The 20,545-nt window shown below is 38.1% G+C and overlaps 1 protein-coding gene across 5 annotated transcripts in view; it reads left to right on the top strand.

Moving 5' to 3' along the window:
* Positions 1–639: 639 nt before the first annotated feature.
* Positions 640–20,545, top strand: part of Col28a1 (collagen, type XXVIII, alpha 1) — a 172,171-nt gene continuing 152,265 nt past the window's right edge. For 4 of the 5 annotated variants that reach the window (XR_001234639.1, XM_013515905.1, XM_013515904.1 and 1 more), the window contains exons 1-7: positions 640–963; positions 5,524–5,601; positions 6,393–6,553; positions 7,620–8,176; positions 16,184–16,204; positions 18,033–18,089; positions 19,704–19,757. Coding sequence is in view for 4 of the 5 variants with exons in the window: in XM_013515905.1 (XP_013371359.1) it covers positions 5,567–5,601; positions 6,393–6,553; positions 7,620–8,176; positions 16,184–16,204; positions 18,033–18,089; positions 19,704–19,757 (885 nt within the window). In the remaining variant the exon portion in view is untranslated. Of the gene's footprint in view, positions 964–1,799; positions 1,931–5,523; positions 5,602–6,392; positions 6,554–7,619; positions 8,177–16,183; positions 16,205–18,032; positions 18,090–19,703; positions 19,758–20,545 lie in introns of those variants that run through there. The other variant, XM_005388091.2, reaches the window with a different exon arrangement.

The raw sequence follows: 20,545 nt of genomic DNA, 5'->3' as shown, positions 1-20,545 counted from the left end.
AAGTGTGGCTGGCATCCATGGTACATGCATGGTTATTCCCTGGGAATTTCTACTTTTACATAAACCCCTGCAAAACTTCTCCCGTTCCTCAAAAGCTCTGTGATAAAGAGACACTGGAAACATGAACATTCATGTAGGTACTATGCTTAGTTTAACGATGCAATGATTATTACAAGTGAGGCTTAAGAAGCAAACAGACCTAAGGTAAGTCGCATCCTGGCACTTGTAGCTTTAGCATGACCTGGGGAAAGTTATTGTCTCCATGTCTATAAAAGGTGAATTTTTTGTCTTTGAAACATTTTCTTTTTTTTTTTTTTTTTTTTTTTGTCTTTTTGAGATAAAATCTCATTATGCAGTTCAGGCTGGCCTTGAGCTCACTTTGTAGCCCAGGCTGGCCTCGAACTCACAGCGATCCTCCTGCCTCAGCCTCCCGAGTGCTGGGATTGTAGGCATGCACCACCATGCCCAGCTAAAAGAATTCCTAATTTTATTTTATGGGTACCAGGAATTGAACTCAGGACCTTGTGCTTGCCAGGCCTGGGCTTGTGCCACTGAGCTATATCCCCGTGAATCACTTTCATTTTCATTCATTTAATATATTTCCTTTAAAGTCTTTCAAGGTTAAGTATAGATTGGCAGGCGGTGGAGAGAAATAATGGAGCATTCTCTGTGTCCTTAAGTTGACTTCTGTCAATGGTAGCATCCTGTAGGACTCTAATGTAATATCAGGACCAAGGTGCGCGTATTGATAGTTAAGACACTGATCCTTTCTGTCACCACACAGATCCCTCGTGTCGCCCTTGGATGAACACATCACTGTTTCCCCTATACTTTTCCCCCTGTTCCTTCCAAACCCCTTTAACCACTCATCTGTTCTTCATTTCTATGATCTAAAAATGTGTTCGTGTGCACGACCAGATGAAATGGTGCATGTAAAGTACCGAGCGCAGTGCCTCGCCCTTGGTAAGTGATCACGAAATAGAGGCTATGACTGTTACAAGGAGAGAAGTCCGTAAATATTAAACTGCTTTCCTAAGAAGGCTGGTACGTGGCCTCTGTCTCAGAGGCAGCCCACCAGAAGTCTACTGGTCGGTTGTGGAAGGGTCAAGTGGTTTCTTGGCAGGACATTTTATAGCCAGGACGTTGACTTACTAAGCACTGCTACCAGAAGGCAGAAGATAGGGAAAAAGAGAGTGGAACACCTACGGCGACTTCCTTATGGCACAAAGACCTCAGAGCGTTGAACATTGTACAATTACCTCTCAGTTACACTTCCTGAGTGGGAAAGACTCCCACGGAACCTTGTGGGGAAGCAAAGCTAATCTCAGACTACCCTCTGCTGTATATTATATCAACTTCTTGCTGGGAAAAATTTCCAAAGCCACAGAAGTAGGAAGGCTAGAATAACGAACCTCTACATACTCATCATCTAGATTTTATAATTATCAACCTGTTAGTGGTCTTGAAAAGTCAGTTTTTATTCTGATTTTGGTGTCACTTTATTCCTTTACAGGGCTGTTTAGAGCTGTTATCTTAGCATAAGTTAGGAAAAGAAAAAAGAGGAATCAAAAGAGAATGACATGCCATGAGAAACAAAAACAGTGTCAATCAGTGCTTAACATGTAGACAGTTTTCTCAGGTTATTACAATAGTTACTGACACACAGACTTAGTCTGAGAGGGCACTGTGCCTTTAAGTTGCTTACTGAACCCACCCAGATCTTGCACCCTGGCCAGATGCCTGGCCACTCTTGCTTTTACTTAGTCTAAAAAACATGAATCAAAGATTGCAAAAAATCCAAAGGCAAAGACAAGTTTTATTTCCCAAGGAACAGAACAATATCTGGTAGATAACTCCATCCTTAACAGTAGTCCTTGCTATGGGCATTTGTTCAACCAGCCTTTAATTCCTGTTTGACAAACTTTATAAGGTAAGGTATATTGCTATGCTTTAATCATATAAATAAGCAAGGACCATCTAGGGTCTGTGAAAGGTTAAATGATTTATGTACTTATTATGCACAGAAAGCTTGTCAACATTTTTTATCTTTGCTATTACTTTAAATCAATTATTAGATAAATATGACTAATTGTTAAAATTATAAATCTAAATTGTATTTATTTTTAATTTATAATACTAAATTACCTGGTAGTAATGTTAATATCTTTGTGGGCATTTAAAAAAATTAGAGTAAGTTTTTATAATTTAGGGTTAATTACAGAATATAATTTGGGTAGTTTGGCAATCTGAATAAAGATTTTATTCAGTCATTTTATCTTCATCTAGAAACAAATAAGATGTAAACACTGAATAAAATTGGTAAACTCTTAATCAATATTCAATAAAATTGGTAAACTGAAAGGTAATTTTGTTTCTGAAACATTACAAAATATACTTGGGTTTATATATCCCAATATTTACCCAAAATACATTTTAGGCAAAAAAAAAAAAAAAAAAAGCAAAAATATAGCATTTGGCTAGAGATCATCATTGCTTCTGCATTAATAAAAACCAACCTATGGTAAACACAGAGGTTCACATTTCTTTTATTTAGCTAATGGTATTTTTCATCCCTTAAACCCATTTTGTTTGCACATGAAATCTAAAAGAGAGAAAGGTGAGAATTATTAAAAACAGCGGGCATGAAATCCAGTAGAAGCTGGATAGAAGGGAGTAGGCTTTCATAATGCCAAACTAATCAAGGAGGAAGAATTCAGGAAGGTATGCGAAATAAAACACTAGAGAAAAAATGTAGATGACTGTCCTTTTAATATAGAGAGGCTAAAAGGAATAGCAAGATTTTATTTTGAGAGAGCTAGGTAAAAACTGTCAGAACAGATAGTAATAAAATATAGGGTACAAGGATTATTGCTATTGGATAAATTATGTTAATGAGTATCATATATGGGGCTCAGGTATGAATTCATGATTACATGCCAACAAACCTGTGTGAGCAGGTGCTTAGTTTAAAGATGTCTTTATTTAAAACTAGAATTTCCAAAGACCTAAAAGAGGTATGCAAATGAGAAGATGATTTTCTTCTCAGGATTCTACATGGAAATCACCTTCCTTAGGTTTTTGAAGAGTTGCTGGATTTTGTAGCTTATAAAATTTCTCTGGTTCTCAATGAATTTAGTTCACTGGCTCTTATTTCTGGAACTTCAGAAATGTTCATGATGATATGAACTTAACCAAAGATAAAAATCTTGTGTAGTACCAGGGACATAGTGTCACTGATTTTTTTTCCTTTTGAAAGTATAATAACACCTGGGGTTTCCTGTCTAGCCTTATCTTTACACTGATCTTCAGAATTAAATTGTTTGTCATTTGTCTTCTCTGTGGTTAGTAAAGGGATTGCCTAAGAAAGAGTGTGTCCTTTGTGTATTCTATTTCCTTAGCACAGTTCTTTTTTTTTCTTGTAAATACCCAACTGTCTTTAGATCTTAGCATACCTGGCCTAAAGGTCAGTTGGATTTAACCAATTCACTTGATACATTTGCCAGCAGAGATGCTTGATTGTATAGCAGTGAAGTTCTCCTAAAAAACTTCCTGTTGGACAAAGTTATTTGCGGAGCAGACTATGACACAAACCCATCCACTGCTCTGTCCCCAACCCAACAGCTTTGCGTCTCTTTGGGGTTTATCCATCTGGCAAGTATGAAAGAAGTCAGTCTCCCATTTCACCCCTCATTGCCTTTGCATGTATTTCCACTCCCTACTTAAAGCCTGGAAAAATCATGCTCATGAGCTCCCTCTTCACTTTCCCTGAAGGCAAGGTGCCAAAGAAGGAAGATGTGATTCCTTTCCCAGGACTCCCAAAGTCAATATAGTTTAAGCATGAAAGCATTTCAAAATCATGCTGAATATTGGTTCAAATAAACTTTGCCCTTTCCTATTCTCTTGGGCATACTGAGCTTCCAACGTATCAGTCTTCTTTTGTTAGGGAATTTTCTAGGTCTAAAAGGGGTTTGGTGTATAGCTGGGCATATTGACTGATGAAGATGCCTGAAGATTTTAATGCAGAATTAGAATTTTCATCATTAAGCTACCGGAAAATTTCATATGACTGCACGGTAGGGTACTTCCTGACTGCTGGTCTTTTTCTATCCATTCTTGTAGTGAACACTGGAAGAACAGTATTGTCTTTGCTCTCACATTCTTTGGCTATGCAGTTCTAGTTTGGTGCTCTGGTGGAGACAAAGTTTCCAAAGAAAGAGTAGAAAATAAATGGTGTTTATGGAAACAGAAGGGTAATTAATTTTTAGCTTGACCTCTCAATGCACTGACATTGTATGTAAATTAGGACTGAAATGGCGGTGGCTCTCTACAATATGCAAAATGTTAGGTTTCTCGGGAACCAGCTGAAATGCAAATGAGTGAGACAGCCATGTTGCAACCTGCATTCACTTGGAGAACCACTGTGGAGGGGTGTCACTCTGAAACTGTCAAAACTGATGCTGGAATTTAACCACATTTTCTGTACAGAGTGGGACTGAAATGCTCTTCCATTGCTCTCCTCATCCCTTGCTTCTCATAATGTAATGAGAAATTAAGACTGTTTGACTGTAGTTTTTTAAACATATAGAAATGTTTTCTAGTAAATGTTTGGTCGCAGTGCTACGACTTACTTGAATTAGAAACTTACAATATCAATGTGATCCCGTGAGAAAATGGACAGTGAAATGAACAGACAGTTCTCAGAAGTACAAATGCCCAATGCATACAAGAAAACATGTTCAACATCTCTGGCCATTACAGAAACGAAAATTAAAATAACACTGAGATTCCATCTTACTCTGGAAAGAATGGATCTCATCAAGGAGTCAAATAATAACAAATGCTAGTGGGGCTGGGGAGAACAAGCAACGCTTCTGCATTGTTGGTGGGAGTACAAACTAACCCAAGTACTGTGGAAATCAGTATGGAGATTCCTCAAAAAACTAGAAATAGAAATTCTATTTGACTTAGCTCTTCCCTTTCTAGGTTTCTTCCAGAAAGAGTTAAAGACCCTGTATTACACTGATACATGCATATTCATGCTTATTACAGCACAGTTCATGATAGATGAAACTCGGAAGTGGCCTATATGTCTATCAATAGATGGATGGATACAAAAAAAAAATTATACAAAATGGAGTACTACTATGCTATAAAGAAGAGTAAATTTGGATTATTTGCAGATAGATGGGTGCAACTTGAGACCACAGTGTTAAGTGAAATACATCAGATATACAAGTTTAAAATATCACAAGATTTCTCTTATATGTGAAACCTACAGTAAAAATAAAGACCAAAGGTAGATTGTGGAGGACCACCTGGACAATTCTCCTCGAAAGAAGAGCAATTGTCTCCATTTTGGCTAAACTTGACCCTATTCCCATGTTTTGATATGTACAGAGCTGGCTAGGACTTTTCCTTATCCCTTCAATTGGCTTTAAGCAATGCAAAGCAGTCCAGCTGAGGTGCTTGATGTGTAGTCTTTGAAGCAAAGACAACAGGGCAGCTTTTCCCTGCCCCCTGTAGCTCCCAAATAAAGCATGTGTGAGTCAAGGTGGGATGGAGAGCCATGCTCTGCGCTGCCATCTGGGATCGAGCCTCAAGGTAAGTGGCTGTGACTTCCCTGGGCTTGAGAGGTTACACATCAGAGCTGAAGCACTGACCCCAAAACACTAGATACTACCTCAATTGTGTTATGCAGATGACTCTTTCTGCATATCCTTCTCTCTGCATATTGCAGGGGTGATTTCAGGCCTCCTGCCTAACCCAGCTCACAGCACTCATGAACTTCCCCCTGTTCTCACAGTCACTCATCCTCAAGCCACCCTCTCCTTCAAGGATTAATAAAACCCAGGTTCAGCACTGGATGGAGGCCTTTGTCCCAGAGAGCCATCATCATAGCTGGACTTAGGACCCCTTAGCTCTCCATAACTACAAATAGGCCTTAGTGTCTTTATTCTCACCATGGGTTGCACTGAAAGTGGTGGATTGGAATTAACTCACTAGAATTCCAATAACTTTTCCATGGGATTACAAAGGTAAACTTCCTGGGCCACAATGGGGACTGGGATGGGCTCTCTATAATAGATAAAAGGATGCAGGGAGACAGATCTTTTGAAAATGGATAGGGGACCAAGGAATGCAGGGGAGGGGGGATAAGAAGAGGATATAAAAGAATTAGGATGTGTTCTGTACATGTACGACTGCCCACAATGAGCGTATCACTATGTATTATGAACATGCAGTAATGAAAATAAATTAAAAATAAAATATCCCTGTGAATGTTTTTCTAGAAATGTGAATGAAAACTTCTTTCTGCCAGCTTTTGACTATAAGATGAACATTTAAAAAGAACAAATTTACTGAAGCATTTCTAACTGATTTTTCTATTTCAGGGTGCCCCAGGCAGATGATTTTTCACGGTCCATCATAATGTGGAATAGATATTTCACCTCTTGCCTCCTGCTTTTGCTGCCTTATATTAGCCCAGTGGTACATGGACAAAGAAGGAAAGGATCAAAGCCAAACTCACTTGCAAGGAAAACTGACTTCCAGGGTAAGAAATGTTGTGTTGTAGTTCTTATGTATTAGTTTTTAATCCTGTTAAAATATTGGTATGTTTTGTCATTTCTAAATGGCACTTCATCTTAGCCAAAAGGCTGAGAAACAGTAGTATTTGATGCAAATAGCAACCCATTTATATCCATACTTGTGATGCTCTACCCTGATATAATTAATACACCTTCCATTTTAGGAACACATCAGAAATTTTAGAGCACTTGGGAATTTTTTATATATATATATTTTGTTCTTTTTTTGCAACAGAGTCTTGCTATGCAGTTCAGGCTGGTCTTGAGCTCACTTTGAAGCCCAGGCTGGTCTCGAACTCCCAATGATCCTCCTGCCTCAGCCTCCCCATTGCTGGGATTACAGGCATGTGCCACCACGCCCAGCTATTGTTTGAGCCTCACTTGTAAAACAGGCAGGTCTAATACTGCCACTCTCACAGAAAAGTAAATTAAAGTTTAGAGAGGTTAAGTGGCACATTTAAGGCCATAGGCAAATTACTAAGAAACAGTGCTAGGATTCAAACTTAAATTCTCTGTTTTCAAAATAATTTTCTTTTTTGGGGCATAATACTGTACAGTCATTTTCCCTTTTGATTTTAATAAAGTTAAAAACAACAACAGCAATAAGATAAAGTGGGGACCCAGTAATATGAATATAACGTGAGAGTTAGAGCATTGTTTGTTTAGTTCGAGACAACTTTGCTTCGAATCTGTTGAATTCTTAAAATGTGATAGTCTCTTTTCCTCTCACTTTAAGTGGTTTTAACATTGATAAAATGCTGAGAAATATGATACTTTGTTGATTTGTTTGCTTGATCTGCATGATTCTACAAGGGGTAAAGATGTCTTAGACTTGGAAAGAGATTTAGTTCTTTTACCTGTTAAGCCTCATCTCCGAGGTAATCGCTCATCATTCAGGGTGTCTGGAATACTCAACACATAGATCTCTCAATAACAAACACCACACAGTACATCAGATCAGGACCCTCTTTGTACAGTGTCTACCCATGAGCAGAGACCGTTGTGTTGTCTAAACTTTTTGTTTCATTTCAGACTCCATTTGCTTCATAGATGTTGTCTTCATTGTGGACAGCTCTGAAAGTTCCAAAATTCTTCTGTATGATAAGCAGAAAGATTTTGTGGATCGCCTGAGTGACAAAATTTTCCAGTTGATCCCAGGTCGCTCCTTGAAATATGACATCAAATTGGCAGCCCTTCAGTTTAGCAGCTCTGTCCAGATTGATCCACCTTTTTCTGCTTGGAAAGACCTGCAGACGTTTAAGCAGAGGGTCAAGTCCATGAATTTAATTGGGCAAGGTACCTTCTCTTATTATGCCATCTCTAATGCCACCAGGCTACTTAAGCGAGAAGGGCGTAAAGATGGTGTGAAAGTAGTTTTGCTGATGACAGATGGCATTGATCATCCCAAGAACCCAGATGCTCAAAGTATATCTGAAGATGCTAGAATTTCAGGAGTATCATTCATCACGATCGGACTTTCCACGGTAGTCAACGAAGCTAAACTTCGTTTGATAGCTGGGGATTCACCCAGTGAACCCATCCTACTCCTGAGTGATCCAACCCTTGTAGATAAAATTCGGGATCGCCTGGTAGGTACCTAACAGCTGGTTTTGTGTTTCTCATCACGATATTGATATTTTGGTAATAAATTCTAGAAGGATAGATACTGAGCTAAAAGATAAACAAAATAGGGTTCTCTCTCTCTTTTTTTTTGGTACCGATAATCAAACTTAGGACCTTGTGCTTGCCAGGCAGGCACTTGTGCCACTGAGCTGTATTCCCAACAGGATTCTCTTTGAAAATAGAAAATAAAAATTTCTGAAGTCTCTCTCTACTTCCTTGATAGTTTATACCATATGAAGAGCCCTTCCCAGTCCTCGCTGTGGCCCAGGAAAAGTTATTGGAATTCTAGCGAGTTAATTCCAATCTACCACTTCCAGTGCAACCCATGACGGGAATAAAGACAATAAGGCCTATTTGTAGTTATGGGGAGCCAAGGGCTCCTAAGTCCAGCCGTAGTGATGGTCATCTGGAGCAATAGCCTCAACCCAAAGCTGAACCCAGGTTTTATTCATTCATGAGGAAGGGAGGGGCTTGTGGATGAGTGACTGTGAGAACCATGGGAAGTAGGTGAGTGCCATGAGCTGGGCTAGGTAGGAGGCCTGAAATCACCTCTGCAAATGCAGACAGAAGGATGTGCAAAAAGAGTAATCTGCATAACACAATTGAGATACACGTATCTAATGTTTTGGGGTCGGTGCTTCAGCTCTGATGTGTAATGTTTGAAGCTCCAGGAAGTTATAGCCTGTATCCCAAGGCTCGATCCCAGCCGACAGCGTGGAATATTGGCTCACACCTCCAGCCTTATCCTGGCTAACCCATTGGAACAACAGGGGGTCAGAGAAACACACCTGCCATCTCCAAAGATTACCATCAGCACCTTGGCTAGACTGATATGCATTGCTTAAAGCCAATTGAAGGGGTAAAGAAAAGTCCCAGCCAGCTCTGTACACATCAATACATGGAAATAGGGTCAGGCTCAGCCAAAATGGAGGCAGTTGCTGCTCTTTCAAGGAGAGTCGCCTAGGTGGTCCTCCACAATACCAAATACGCTGGGGAAACATGGGGCTCATTTCTTGACATAATATTCTGAAGTTTATTGTTGTTAATTCTGAGGATTTCAGAAGGATTACTTTGTAATCATACCTCATAAACACTGCTGACTTGTGGTCAACTTCTGGTCTGCTATTTTTTAACTAAGTTTGTCTCTTCCTATTCCACATCCATAGAAATATTTTTTACTTTCTTGTCTCACCTATTGCTGCATTGCACGACTTAAGCAAAATCCACAAACTACTATTTTTAGAAGTTATCTCCCTGTTTCTCAGAGGTTATCAAGCCCATCCAATTTAAAATCACCTACAACATTAAGTCAACCAACAATTTCTCCCATCAGATCAACAAATCCCACTTGACTGGTCTGGTTAGCTTTGTCAGTGCTTTTTGGTATTGGTTGCTCAGCTATATGTGAGAGCCTGTCCTTGATGCCTTGGAAAACACAAAGGAAAGCAATAAAAAAAAGAAATCCCTCCTCACTACATTTCTCAAGGAGAACACTAGAGATAAATTGGTTGATTTGTGAAGTGTTAAAAATTGATTTTCTTAAAAATACTGATTTCTTTGATTTCCCGAGAAAAAGGCAAGAACACATTTGTCCTATAGATACTTAGCATTTCACAGGGATATTTCCATTTGTTGCAAAGAAAATTTAGGCCCTATTCCAAAGATTGTTTTGATCCTTTTTTCCCTTCCCAAATTCTTTTCTCAGCTCATATCTTTTTAGTATTAGCTATTTTTAGCATAAAACCTCAATTTTTCCTACCTAAATAGTATCATGCATTCAGGTGGTTTCCATGTATTAGGCATCACCGAGCACTTTGCATTTTTTTATGTCATGCGTATTTGCCACGGGGGTATAGTGCAACAATTATTACTATTATTCCGTTTTATAGATAATCATTTAAGGCTCACCAAGACCTCAGACCTTGTGCGCTCAGCCCTGTGAAAGTATATTCAGAGAGGAATAGTAACATTTTCTAAGGTTTCCTCAATCAGAATTGCCCTAAACAGTTAAACAACATCTCACTTCCAAAGTTACTATTATTTCTGCGCTTTTCTCCTCTGTGCTTGAGGGTACATAGGGGAGTTCTGCCTGTCCTTACACAGAGATAAGGAACCCAGCCCTGCGGTGCTTGGCTAGGGAATATAGCTCAGCGGCACAAGAGCCTGCCTGGCAAGCACAAGGTCCTGAGTTCGATTCCTGGTACCAAAAAAAAAAAAAAAAAAAATTAAAGCAAAAGGTTTGAGCATGTGTAGAAGAGAATGCTGAGGGTCTGAGCACGAGTGGCCTGGTGACTCTGTGTGTGAGAAGAGCTTATTGTAACAGATGCAGGGCAGCCAGCTCCTTGTTTGGCCAGATGTGCAGACTCAGGATGTTCCTACTCCCCCTAGACTTCCTCTCATGGAGAGCTCCTGCCCAGTGGGGGAGAGAGGCTCTTGGCAGAAGGCTGAATGTAGAACTATTTTGTTTCTGGGGAAACCAGAAAATGACCAGCAGCAGTGCTTTTCCGTAGCATCCTGTGTTTGTTCAGATGGAAGTCCAGTGAATAATCCTCTTCTTAAATGGAAGTTCTGCTTCCAAAGCACTTCCAAGGTCTACAGTGCTCCTTAGGCTCTTCAAGGAATGATACCCCAAGTTCAGTATTCTAAACAGCAACCATCCACGAAGCAGAACTTAATTCCTGATCGGGTCACTGGAAAAATTCATCACCTGTTTCTAGTATATCTTTAGTTGATTTTTTAACCTTTTATTTTGGAGCTATTATGGAATCAGCTTTCAAAAATTTTAGTGAGGTATAATTTAAGTGTAAAACTGGATCTACTGAACGTGCACAATTCTATGATTGTTGACTGATGTAAATATTTATGATACCAGATACCTTCAACACAATTAGAAAGCAAAGCATTCCCATGACCCCCGAATGTCACCTCATGCCTCTGGGTAGTACACATCTTCCTTTCTCCTGAGCTACTGATATGACTTTTGTCACTCTAGATTGGTGTACATTATGTAGACTTTTATGTCAGTAAATTTGAAGAGTGTGTGTCAGGCTTCTTTTACCCAACGTAAGGATTTTGAAATTAATCTTCATTGTCCTATAGATCCATAATGTGTGTATTGCTTTTTATTATAGAGGAGAATCTAGTTGAAATTAATAGACATGATTGTCTAAAATAATAGATTATTCAGGAGCCAAGATAAATCACGATATCACTCTTTTACCTCTCTAGTTTGAAGTATCATGTAAGAACCTCATGAAAGCATTTCCATCCTGAATTACCCAGGAGACACAAAAATTCTAAATGAAGGGAATGTGCAAAATATTTTTACTATTAGTTTACTATGATTTGTGTAGCAGTATTGAAACATCAGCAGCGAATTCAACCCAATGTCTCAGATGTATTACTCGGTCCTTTAGAAAAGTAAGAGAGAATTTGTGAAAATTAAAATAAAAACCTTTCCTCTATTACCTTTAATGTAATTATTTGAATAGCCTTTATGGGAGTAAACCTTGTGACAAATTAGTCTCTTCCTCTGAAGATTTTAAGGAAAAATATAAATTTATGGTATTACCCCAAGTACGTCAGGAATTACTTTGGTAATGTCTTTATCATCTGTACAGCCATATGTTTTATTTATTAACTATACTGCCCTTCTCATTTTTTAAGGCTTCTTTTAGATCCTTATGTTTGTTCTCTTTCTCAATTATATATATCGGTAGTTTTGCTACTATATTAAGCTGCCAGGGCTTTGTTTTCCGGTCAGGGAATGTGTTATCATTGCCCACTAAGTCCTTTACTCTCATCCTATTTGCTATGGTGCTCATCACTTCATCCCTTTCTCATATTTTTCAATATTTCTCCTGGCATTGACCTTATACTCTTTCACAAATCTGACAGTTCCACTCTATCCTTCTCCACTGACATATATAGAACCATAAACATGTGAATCTTTTGATAAAATGCACCTTCCGCTTTACTGATGGCCTTTCTCTACATGTGCTCTGCCTTGAAACTCCATAATCCAAGTAGACCATAACTGAATGAGCGTTTCCCTCTAACTTGGACCGTGGGCTCCCAGCTGTTGTCCTGACAGCCTGACTCTCTGCCTACAGGGAGGCCCTCACTACTTCCCAAGGCATCCAGCTCAGTCCACGTGGGGCCTTCTGTCTACTCGTGTCCCTCCTCACTGATTCCTTTGTCTTTTTGCCCACACTAGTCTTTATGGCTCTTTTCCTCATCAACTTTGACATATAGAGTAGCATACCATCAATGAGTTGGCCCTTTGCAAACCATCCAGAAATCCCACCTATTCCAAGAAACGAGCTTGTTACTGAATGCCCCATCCCTAGCCCAGGACCTCCTTCCTGCGCTGCTCTGTGTTGTCCTCTGTCCCTGGGGCTTATAGACTGTAAGTACCCTTAGGGATGGGTCTTTATTCTTTGTGTGAAACAGTCTTATCCATTGTGTAGCTTTGGGTCCATTTTTCTTTCCATAGAAATAGAAATTGCAGCAAACACAAAAGCAGCAAAAGCAAATGCGTTTCAAAGATAGTTATTTGGGTTGTGGTTTTAAACCCTATGGCACATATTTTTAAAGAGCAAATGAAGCAAAGAGAAAATTTAATTTTTAAGAGAAAAGCTGAAAAAAATATAAACTTACATAAAAGACAAAGCAAAAGATAAATGAATGAATTTAAAAATGGATAAGGGCATTGCTTATTGTAAAAATGTTATAAAGTGACAAAACTTGGAATTTTAAAAATTTTCAGTGATTGTTTTCAAACATTATAATTTCACTTGAATTATCAGAGTCCCCACCCCCCCTTTTTTTTTGGTACCAGGAATTGAACTCAGGACCTTGCACTTACCAGGCTGCTGGGCTTGTGCTGCTGAGCTACATCCCTGGCCCTTTATCAGAGTTTTTAAAATGGCCTCCTCTGGGCTCCTTTTGAGTTTCTTTTTATGTTCTCTCTGCTTATGGTAAAAATGCTTCTGATATGTGTTTTAAATATTTTCAGAATTCCTATTATATTGTACATATCCACCCGCCACTTGCTTTTCTACTCAAAGTGTTTAAAAATTCATCTCTGTTGAATTACATAGATCCACGCATTTACTTTAGCTGTAGAATAGTATCTCATTTATTGATCCATTGCACAATTGATGGATGTTTTAATAGTTTTGAATTTTTTACTATTAATAGGTCTTGTACTCTGAGCACTTTAAAGATAATGATATACAGAATACTAACTACTGTTACTCTCTTATTATTTAGTTATGAAATTTTGCTTTATTTTTTTCATAAAAAATGCATCAAAAGTTCACACTGAGATAAACTTATTTACAGGGGAAAAAACAATGAATGTTGAGATGTACAAGTGCAAGAATATCTCTAGGAGGGCTGGGCGTGGTAGCACACGCCTGTAATCCCAGCACTCGGGAGGCTGAGGCAGGAGGATCATTCCGAGTCCGAGGCCAGCCTGGGCTACAAAGTGAGCTCAAGGCCAGCCTGAACTGCATAGTGAGACCCTGTCTCAAAAAGATAAAACAAAACAAAACAAAAACAAAACAAAAAAGAAAAAACAAAGAAAGAATATCTCTAGAGTTTATCGGGAAGGGACAGATGAATACAGATGAAAACAAGAATTGTCCTGGCAGCCTAGAGATAAGACAAGCACACTGTAAGCATTGCAGGCAGCACTGAGCATTGCGTACATGGGTGGGGCAGTGTTACACTGGGACCTCCATGTATCTGAGTTCCCATTTCTTCATAGGACCTACTAGCTCTTAAAGATTCAAATATCTCATCTGTTTCCAGCCTGGATTTATATGGCAAGGAATTTAAAAGCATATTGGAGAGGTGGTAGATGAGACTTGAGATTTTATAGATAGCACCTGTGGCCAGAGTTTTATAGCTCCTGAGAAGATGGGGTCAAAATTTCCCCTTTTTATACAGTATAAGGGAAAAATTACCTGGACTTGACCAAATGCACATGGCTTATTAATGGTTGAAATGGGATGGAGACCCAGGATGACACTTACTTCCTAGTCTAATTTTCTTCCATGAAATCACTGGAATCACTTACAACTTTTTTGCTTTTTTGCTGCTTTGTTTTTAATTTGCATGTAAGTATAGACAAAGCAAAAAGCTAAACTGAAAGGATAAGGCTCTTCCATACAGATGCACACTCTGATTTCTCTCTGACTTCCTTATAATTTTAAATATCTTATAGCAAATATTCTAGTGCTTTTCTCCTTTCGATTTCTGTTTTACCGAATGTAAGCTACCTGTGAGTTCAATCATTAAGTTCCTGCCTTAGGAGAGGACTAATCCCATCTGTCAGCATTGGTTAATTTCCTTCTCATGATGTCTTCCCACACAGTGTTCAGTGCATTTGCCAGCAATAATGGTACTGAACTGCAGGACCTAGGGAGGCCTAGGTGCTGGACAAAGATTATGATATTTCTATAAAATTGTACACTTACAAGAATTTTGAAAAATATTCAAAATTTTGAAAACATTCTGGTTAATCCATTCCTGTGCAGGTGAGTATGACATGGCCCTATAAACTGTCAGGAGGCTCTCCCCAAATGTATGACCTCATTCAAGTCATCCTTGTGGCTCCAATTCTGTTGCCTTATTATAAAATGAGAGGGGCTGGGGATTTAGCTCAGCGGCACAGTGCCTGCCTGGCAAGCATGAGGTCGTGAGTTCAATTCCCGGTACTGGAAAAAAAAAATTAAAAACAAAAATAAAGTGAGAGATTGGACCTGATCAACTTCTCAGGCTATAAACGTGATAAAATATCTTTAGTGTATGTTATATATGTGTATATTTCATAATGATCATTTTTTACTATGAAAGATTTTATTTTTTCATTTAGATTTTCCTTCTGAGGTAGCAAGTTATAAATATATGTCTTCTGTTACATAATGCAAATTGCTACACACAGCTCAAATTTTCTATAAAATATTATTCTTAATATTGTTTAAATTTATTTTGGGTACTGGGAATCAAACTCAGGGCCTTAGGCTTGCCAGGCAGGGGCGTGATGCTGAGCTAAATCCCTGGGAATATTGTTAAAATTAAAAAACTGAGTTTGTTTCCTATGTCAAACTTTTATAAATACAGTATTATATTTGAGGCTCTTAAGATTTTTAAGGAGAAAACTTCCTCCTGGTGATTCTAGTAATGGAAATCTTTGTCTTTCCATAACATGGATCATCTAAAGAATGCCACCAGGCTTTCTAGTTTTCACTTTTTGAGATTTAATACAATTAGTAAGGTTCAGGGCTGGGGTTTTAGCTCAGTGGCAAAGCACCTGCCCGGCAAGCACAAGGTCGTGAGTTCAATTCCTGGTACTGGAAGAAAAGACAAAAAAAAAAAAAAAAAAAACCCAAACAATTATTAAGGTTCACTACTATTTCATGGAATTATGACTCTAGAATTAATGTTTTACATTTTGTTTTGGTACCGGGAATCAAACTCAGGACCTTGCGCTTGCCAAGCAGGGCCTTATGCCGCTGAGCTATATCCCCGGCCCTAGAATTAATGTTTTAAAGTTAAAAATAAATAGAAATAATAGAAGAAAAGGAAAGACACAATTATGTATTCTGCCTCAGTCTTTGCAAAGTGAGAACTTCTCATTATGACGGGGTAAGCTTGTAGCTAAATTATGGAGATTACAGAGCTGCTAAAGAAACAACAAAAGATAAAATAGGATGAATAGGGTAAGATTCCTAGAGAACAGGAGTTATTTTTAATGTTAGTGCCCCTCAGGTGTCCTGTTATTCCACGGTTGAGAGTGCTCCTGGAGTGGCTGACTGGTAGGCTTTACTGCTTTTACAAGGTTGAAAGACTGAATTGCTATTCTTCTTGGAATTGCATATCCCATAGGGAATAATTAAGACTAATAAGAAACTAGAGGCAGAACCATTCATTGAGTTAATGTTTCATTGTTTTTTCTCTTGTAGGATATCTTGTTTGAAAAGAAGGTAAGCACTACCTGTGTTAACTGCACAGAATTACTCTAAAAGCTTGTATTATCAAGTCAGCATTATAATTCATGTTAGAAGATAAATAAAAATGCTTAATTCCTTTTAATATGAGCTGCTCTGTTTTGAGGCAGACATCTTTTTTTTTTTTTTTTTTAATGCTACCTTCTCCACTGCAGGTTGGAAAATTGAGAAAATGCAGGGACTATTTAATGATTCAGGAGGTGATTTTAGAAATTCAGTGATAACCAAATGGCATAGCTTTTGCTTACTTTGATATGGCTTCCTTTATTCGACGCATAACTTTGACACTAGCTTCTTTTGGAAGGTTTCTACTTTAGGAAGCCTTTGTGGTGTTGGTCTCAATTAGGCTGGTGTTAAAAGACAAAGCTTAGAATCGCCCCTTGCTGCATACTATGGAGGTTCACTTTAAGCTCATTCTTTTGAAGGAAAGGAAGCCTAAGGGTAGCAGCCGGAGCACAAGGCAAAGAAGCTAGCCAACAGTAATCAGATAGGACTTCTGATCACGAATTTGCCAAGAATTTCTAAGCTAGGCAGGCATTTCTTAAAGCAAAGAGTTTCAAATATCTGAACCTTGTTCAACAAGCTGCTTTTTAAACATCAGGACATTTACAAGCATTATTCTATAAAATAATACAAACCAACCCAGCCTTGTCAATCATCAGGTTACCTGAGTTGTACATGGCCAGTTGCACCATTACTTTATGTACCATCAAGAAAGGAAAAATCCTTGCCAATTAAACTATGATACAAACACTTTCTCATTTATTGTAATTTTTATTTCACACATATGGAAAAAATATCCCTTGACATTTATTTATTTATTTTTTTGGAGTTTAGAGTAATTTTTATTCACTCTAACAACAGAGGCTGTTCTAAGCAGAGAGCTTCTCCTTTTTTCTTTTTTTGGACTGAGAATTGAACTCACAGCCTCATGCTTGCTAGATGGGTGCTATGCCGCTGAGCTATATATCCCTGGCCCTGTACATTTATTTAATTATAGAGTTTTTTATATCTGGATTCCTTTAGTGCATACATATAAGTGCAAAGATCAGCAGAAAAAAGTGGTTATTTCTAAAACTTCCCATCAGGGTCTAATTTTTTTTTTTTTGCATCACTTTTTGTGTGAGTTGATAATAGCCTTGCTTTCCCACAAAATACACTGGCCCCTGCACCACTAAAAACATGTAATTCAGCATTTGTTAAGAGTGCTTGGGGATTTTCTTCCATTTTATTCTGTGCTGAAGTATGTGCATAGGAAACAATGACTTTGACATGTTTGGTGTTGTTAGACAGCTATTAGAAGACTTGTTCTGATTTCAGGGATGTTAGGATGAAAAATATTCATTTTACTTTGGATAAAATATAGTATAGGTCAAATATTTTATTTTTCCAAGTAAAGGGGAATTTAATAATGTTATATTTTTGAGCTTTGATATGTTAGAAAAGAAAGTAGAAATTCCAAAGTCCACTAAAAGTATTTTCTATTTTAACTGATTTCTCTCTCTCTCTCTCTCTCTATATATATATATGTATATACACACACACACACACACACACACACACACATGTTTTAGTATAAATCTATTTCATTTAACTATGGCAAAATTTAATAATACTTCAGTAACTGGCTGTTACTAAGCTGAGTCTGTCTGGAATAATTTCATAGAGACAGCAAAATCTCCATATACTTCCAAGGTGAATTCTTTCCCAGGGTTCCAGTTAGTTATACGCTGGATAAAATTTGAACTGCTACCCTGTACCGTGTGTCTCTGTATGTTAACACTGTGTTTCCTTATTGATTCAGTGTGAACGCAAGATTTGTGAATGTGTGAAGGGAGATCCAGGTGATCCAGGGCCTCCTGTGAGTACATCATTACTCAGAACTTATAGCTGAGGAAGGCAAAGGTAAAACAATGATAGAGTTGTTTTCCGGAAAGGCTTTTCAGTGTCATTCCTTACTTGATAATTGGGGCCAGAATTTCTCAAAACCAAAAGAGAAGGCGAAGTCGTCAATGTTTTAGGCAAAGCTTTATCCTGTTAGCGACAAGAGATGCAGTTCTCCTTGGGGAGCTACACCATGCGGCTACATGCAGAGGAGCCTGAGGAAGGCACTGTCGGGGGAAGGTGGGATCTGCGAAATGGAAGTACTCTCTTGGTAGCCCAAGACAGTGACAGGATTTACTGTGATGATTTGGTATTCAGTAAGATCATCCCCAAAGGAGTTCTTCCTTTACATTCTGGCCTAGTATCTGCTAGGTACTAAGCTTATAGTTAGAAGTACCTGAAATGACACTCGGACTACTATAGATTCTGAACATCTCTCTGACAGATATGATGAGAAAGCACCCAGCTACTCATTCGGTATTTCATTTACTGGTGTGATTCCAAACCTTAACCATGGAGTTCACAAGCTTGGGGGTGATGTTTCGCAAAATGTGTAGTTAAAATTTTTTGAACTAATGTTTATATTTGGAGACAGGGAGGGGAATGCACACTGTGAATGTTTTCAAATACAACACATTTTATGTTGGGACTTCAGTCCAAAGCCTGTATTTTTTCAAAGCACTCTACTAAGCAAGGCATTAAAGAGTGAGGGAAGGTTGTCTTTTTTCCCCCTCAAAATAAAAAAATGAGGTGAATCAAATGATATTATGGCAGCCAATAGATTTGACATTGGCTAAAGCAAAGATTTGACCTTCCCTTCCTGTTAAGTTTTAGTTTATACTTAATACACCAAGAGATTGCCAGGAGAAGAGCTAGCCAATTACTTTTTAAAACAAAGAGTGACAATAAGAAAGATTGCAATTACTGAGTTAAACTCATGCTTTCAATCATTCAATATTGTCGTGACTCTATAAACTATAGAGCTGGTACTCGATGTGTGTTGAGTGCCCCTAAAAGCAGTTCTCAGAAAAGCAAGCTTTTTGGTAGCTTGAGAATAGGAGAACAAAACGCTTTTTCTAGAACAGGATTGGAGGGCTCCCATCTTCCGTGTTTAGAGGGTGTTCTCTGGATGTCAGAACCTCTCTCACTTACAGTGGGCAAACTGGCTGGGTCCTTTTAAAAGGGATGAAGCCTGTAGGAGGAGCTGTAGTCAGTGGTCCAAAACGAAGTAAGGGTAGGAGCCACTGCCATCTTCCTACCTGTCTGGTCATTCTTTTGAATCTTGGTGTGAGTTTGATGTTGTTTGCAAAACGTTTGAACAGTAACTGTTTGCAGGGAAGCAATAATTATTGGGAAGAGACATCCTCTTTTAACAAACATGGTAAATCTATCTATTCAAGACAGTACAGTTTTCCTAGTGTTATAAAAGGGTGAGAAGAATTTAATGTCTGCTTGATGGGTCAAGGTTTTGTATACTATTCCTTCAATTTGTGGGATGTAGCTAATCAAAAATTATTATAAAATATAGAAAACTAATAGAATAGTTGCTCAAGAATTGGTTGCTCCTAATTTTTTTGCCCTTTGCCTTTAGGGTACACACGGAAACCCAGGTATTAAAGGTGAACGAGGACCAAAAGGAAACCAGGTAAATGAATAAACAGTTTTGCTTTAAGCTAATACAGCGTCTAGATTTATTCAGATAATAAAAATTAAGAAAATAAAATATTGTGGTATATGGCAAGAATCTGATGATTTTTGTGAAGAATACAATATGTTCAGGTCCTATATTATCTGTCTTGTCTTCGTTAATTTGTTTTCACAGATTCTGAGTAACTTTAATATTTTAGTCAGGAAGTTTAGGAAACTGAGGGACAATGAATTCATGGAAACTCTCACTTAAATAACAGTGGTGCAAATCAGTTTAGGACAGTTTTTGACAAACCACTAAATCACGTGCCATATCAGGTTGGTATTGGTACTTGTGTTTTTGATGGATCCACTTTATAGATAATTGACCTACAATAATAATAGAAAAAACACCAGGTGATTTCCCAGTCTTAGAAGATCTTCCCCAACTATTTTCTTTGTATACCTATAAAAAAAAAATCACAGATTTAAAAAAGTTACCTCGTCAGACCTTTGGGATAATAGCATTCAAATTTAAGAAAGACTGAAGGAATCACAGGGAGAGAGGTTAGTAGATACAACTATGAGAAAATCAAGCATAGAATTCTGTATAATAAAAATAACTAAAATGAGAAAGTCATATATGGGGTTATTTGTATCAAATACAATGGAGATTGAGTTAATTCCTGCGATGCATAAAAACCATACAAAACTGATGAGAAAATATCAAGCTACTAGTAATTAAATGGGCAAAGGACATGAATAACTTTCAAAGGAGGAAATGAAACAAGTAAAGACAGAAATAGA

This window comes from Chinchilla lanigera, unplaced genomic scaffold (genome assembly GCF_000276665.1).
Source record: "Chinchilla lanigera isolate Chin_1 unplaced genomic scaffold, ChiLan1.0 scaffold00031, whole genome shotgun sequence".
NCBI classification, from domain to species: Eukaryota; Metazoa; Chordata; class Mammalia; order Rodentia; family Chinchillidae; genus Chinchilla; species Chinchilla lanigera.
Note: the sequence above shows the minus strand (reverse complement) of the source record. Positions and strands in the feature narration are given on the sequence as shown.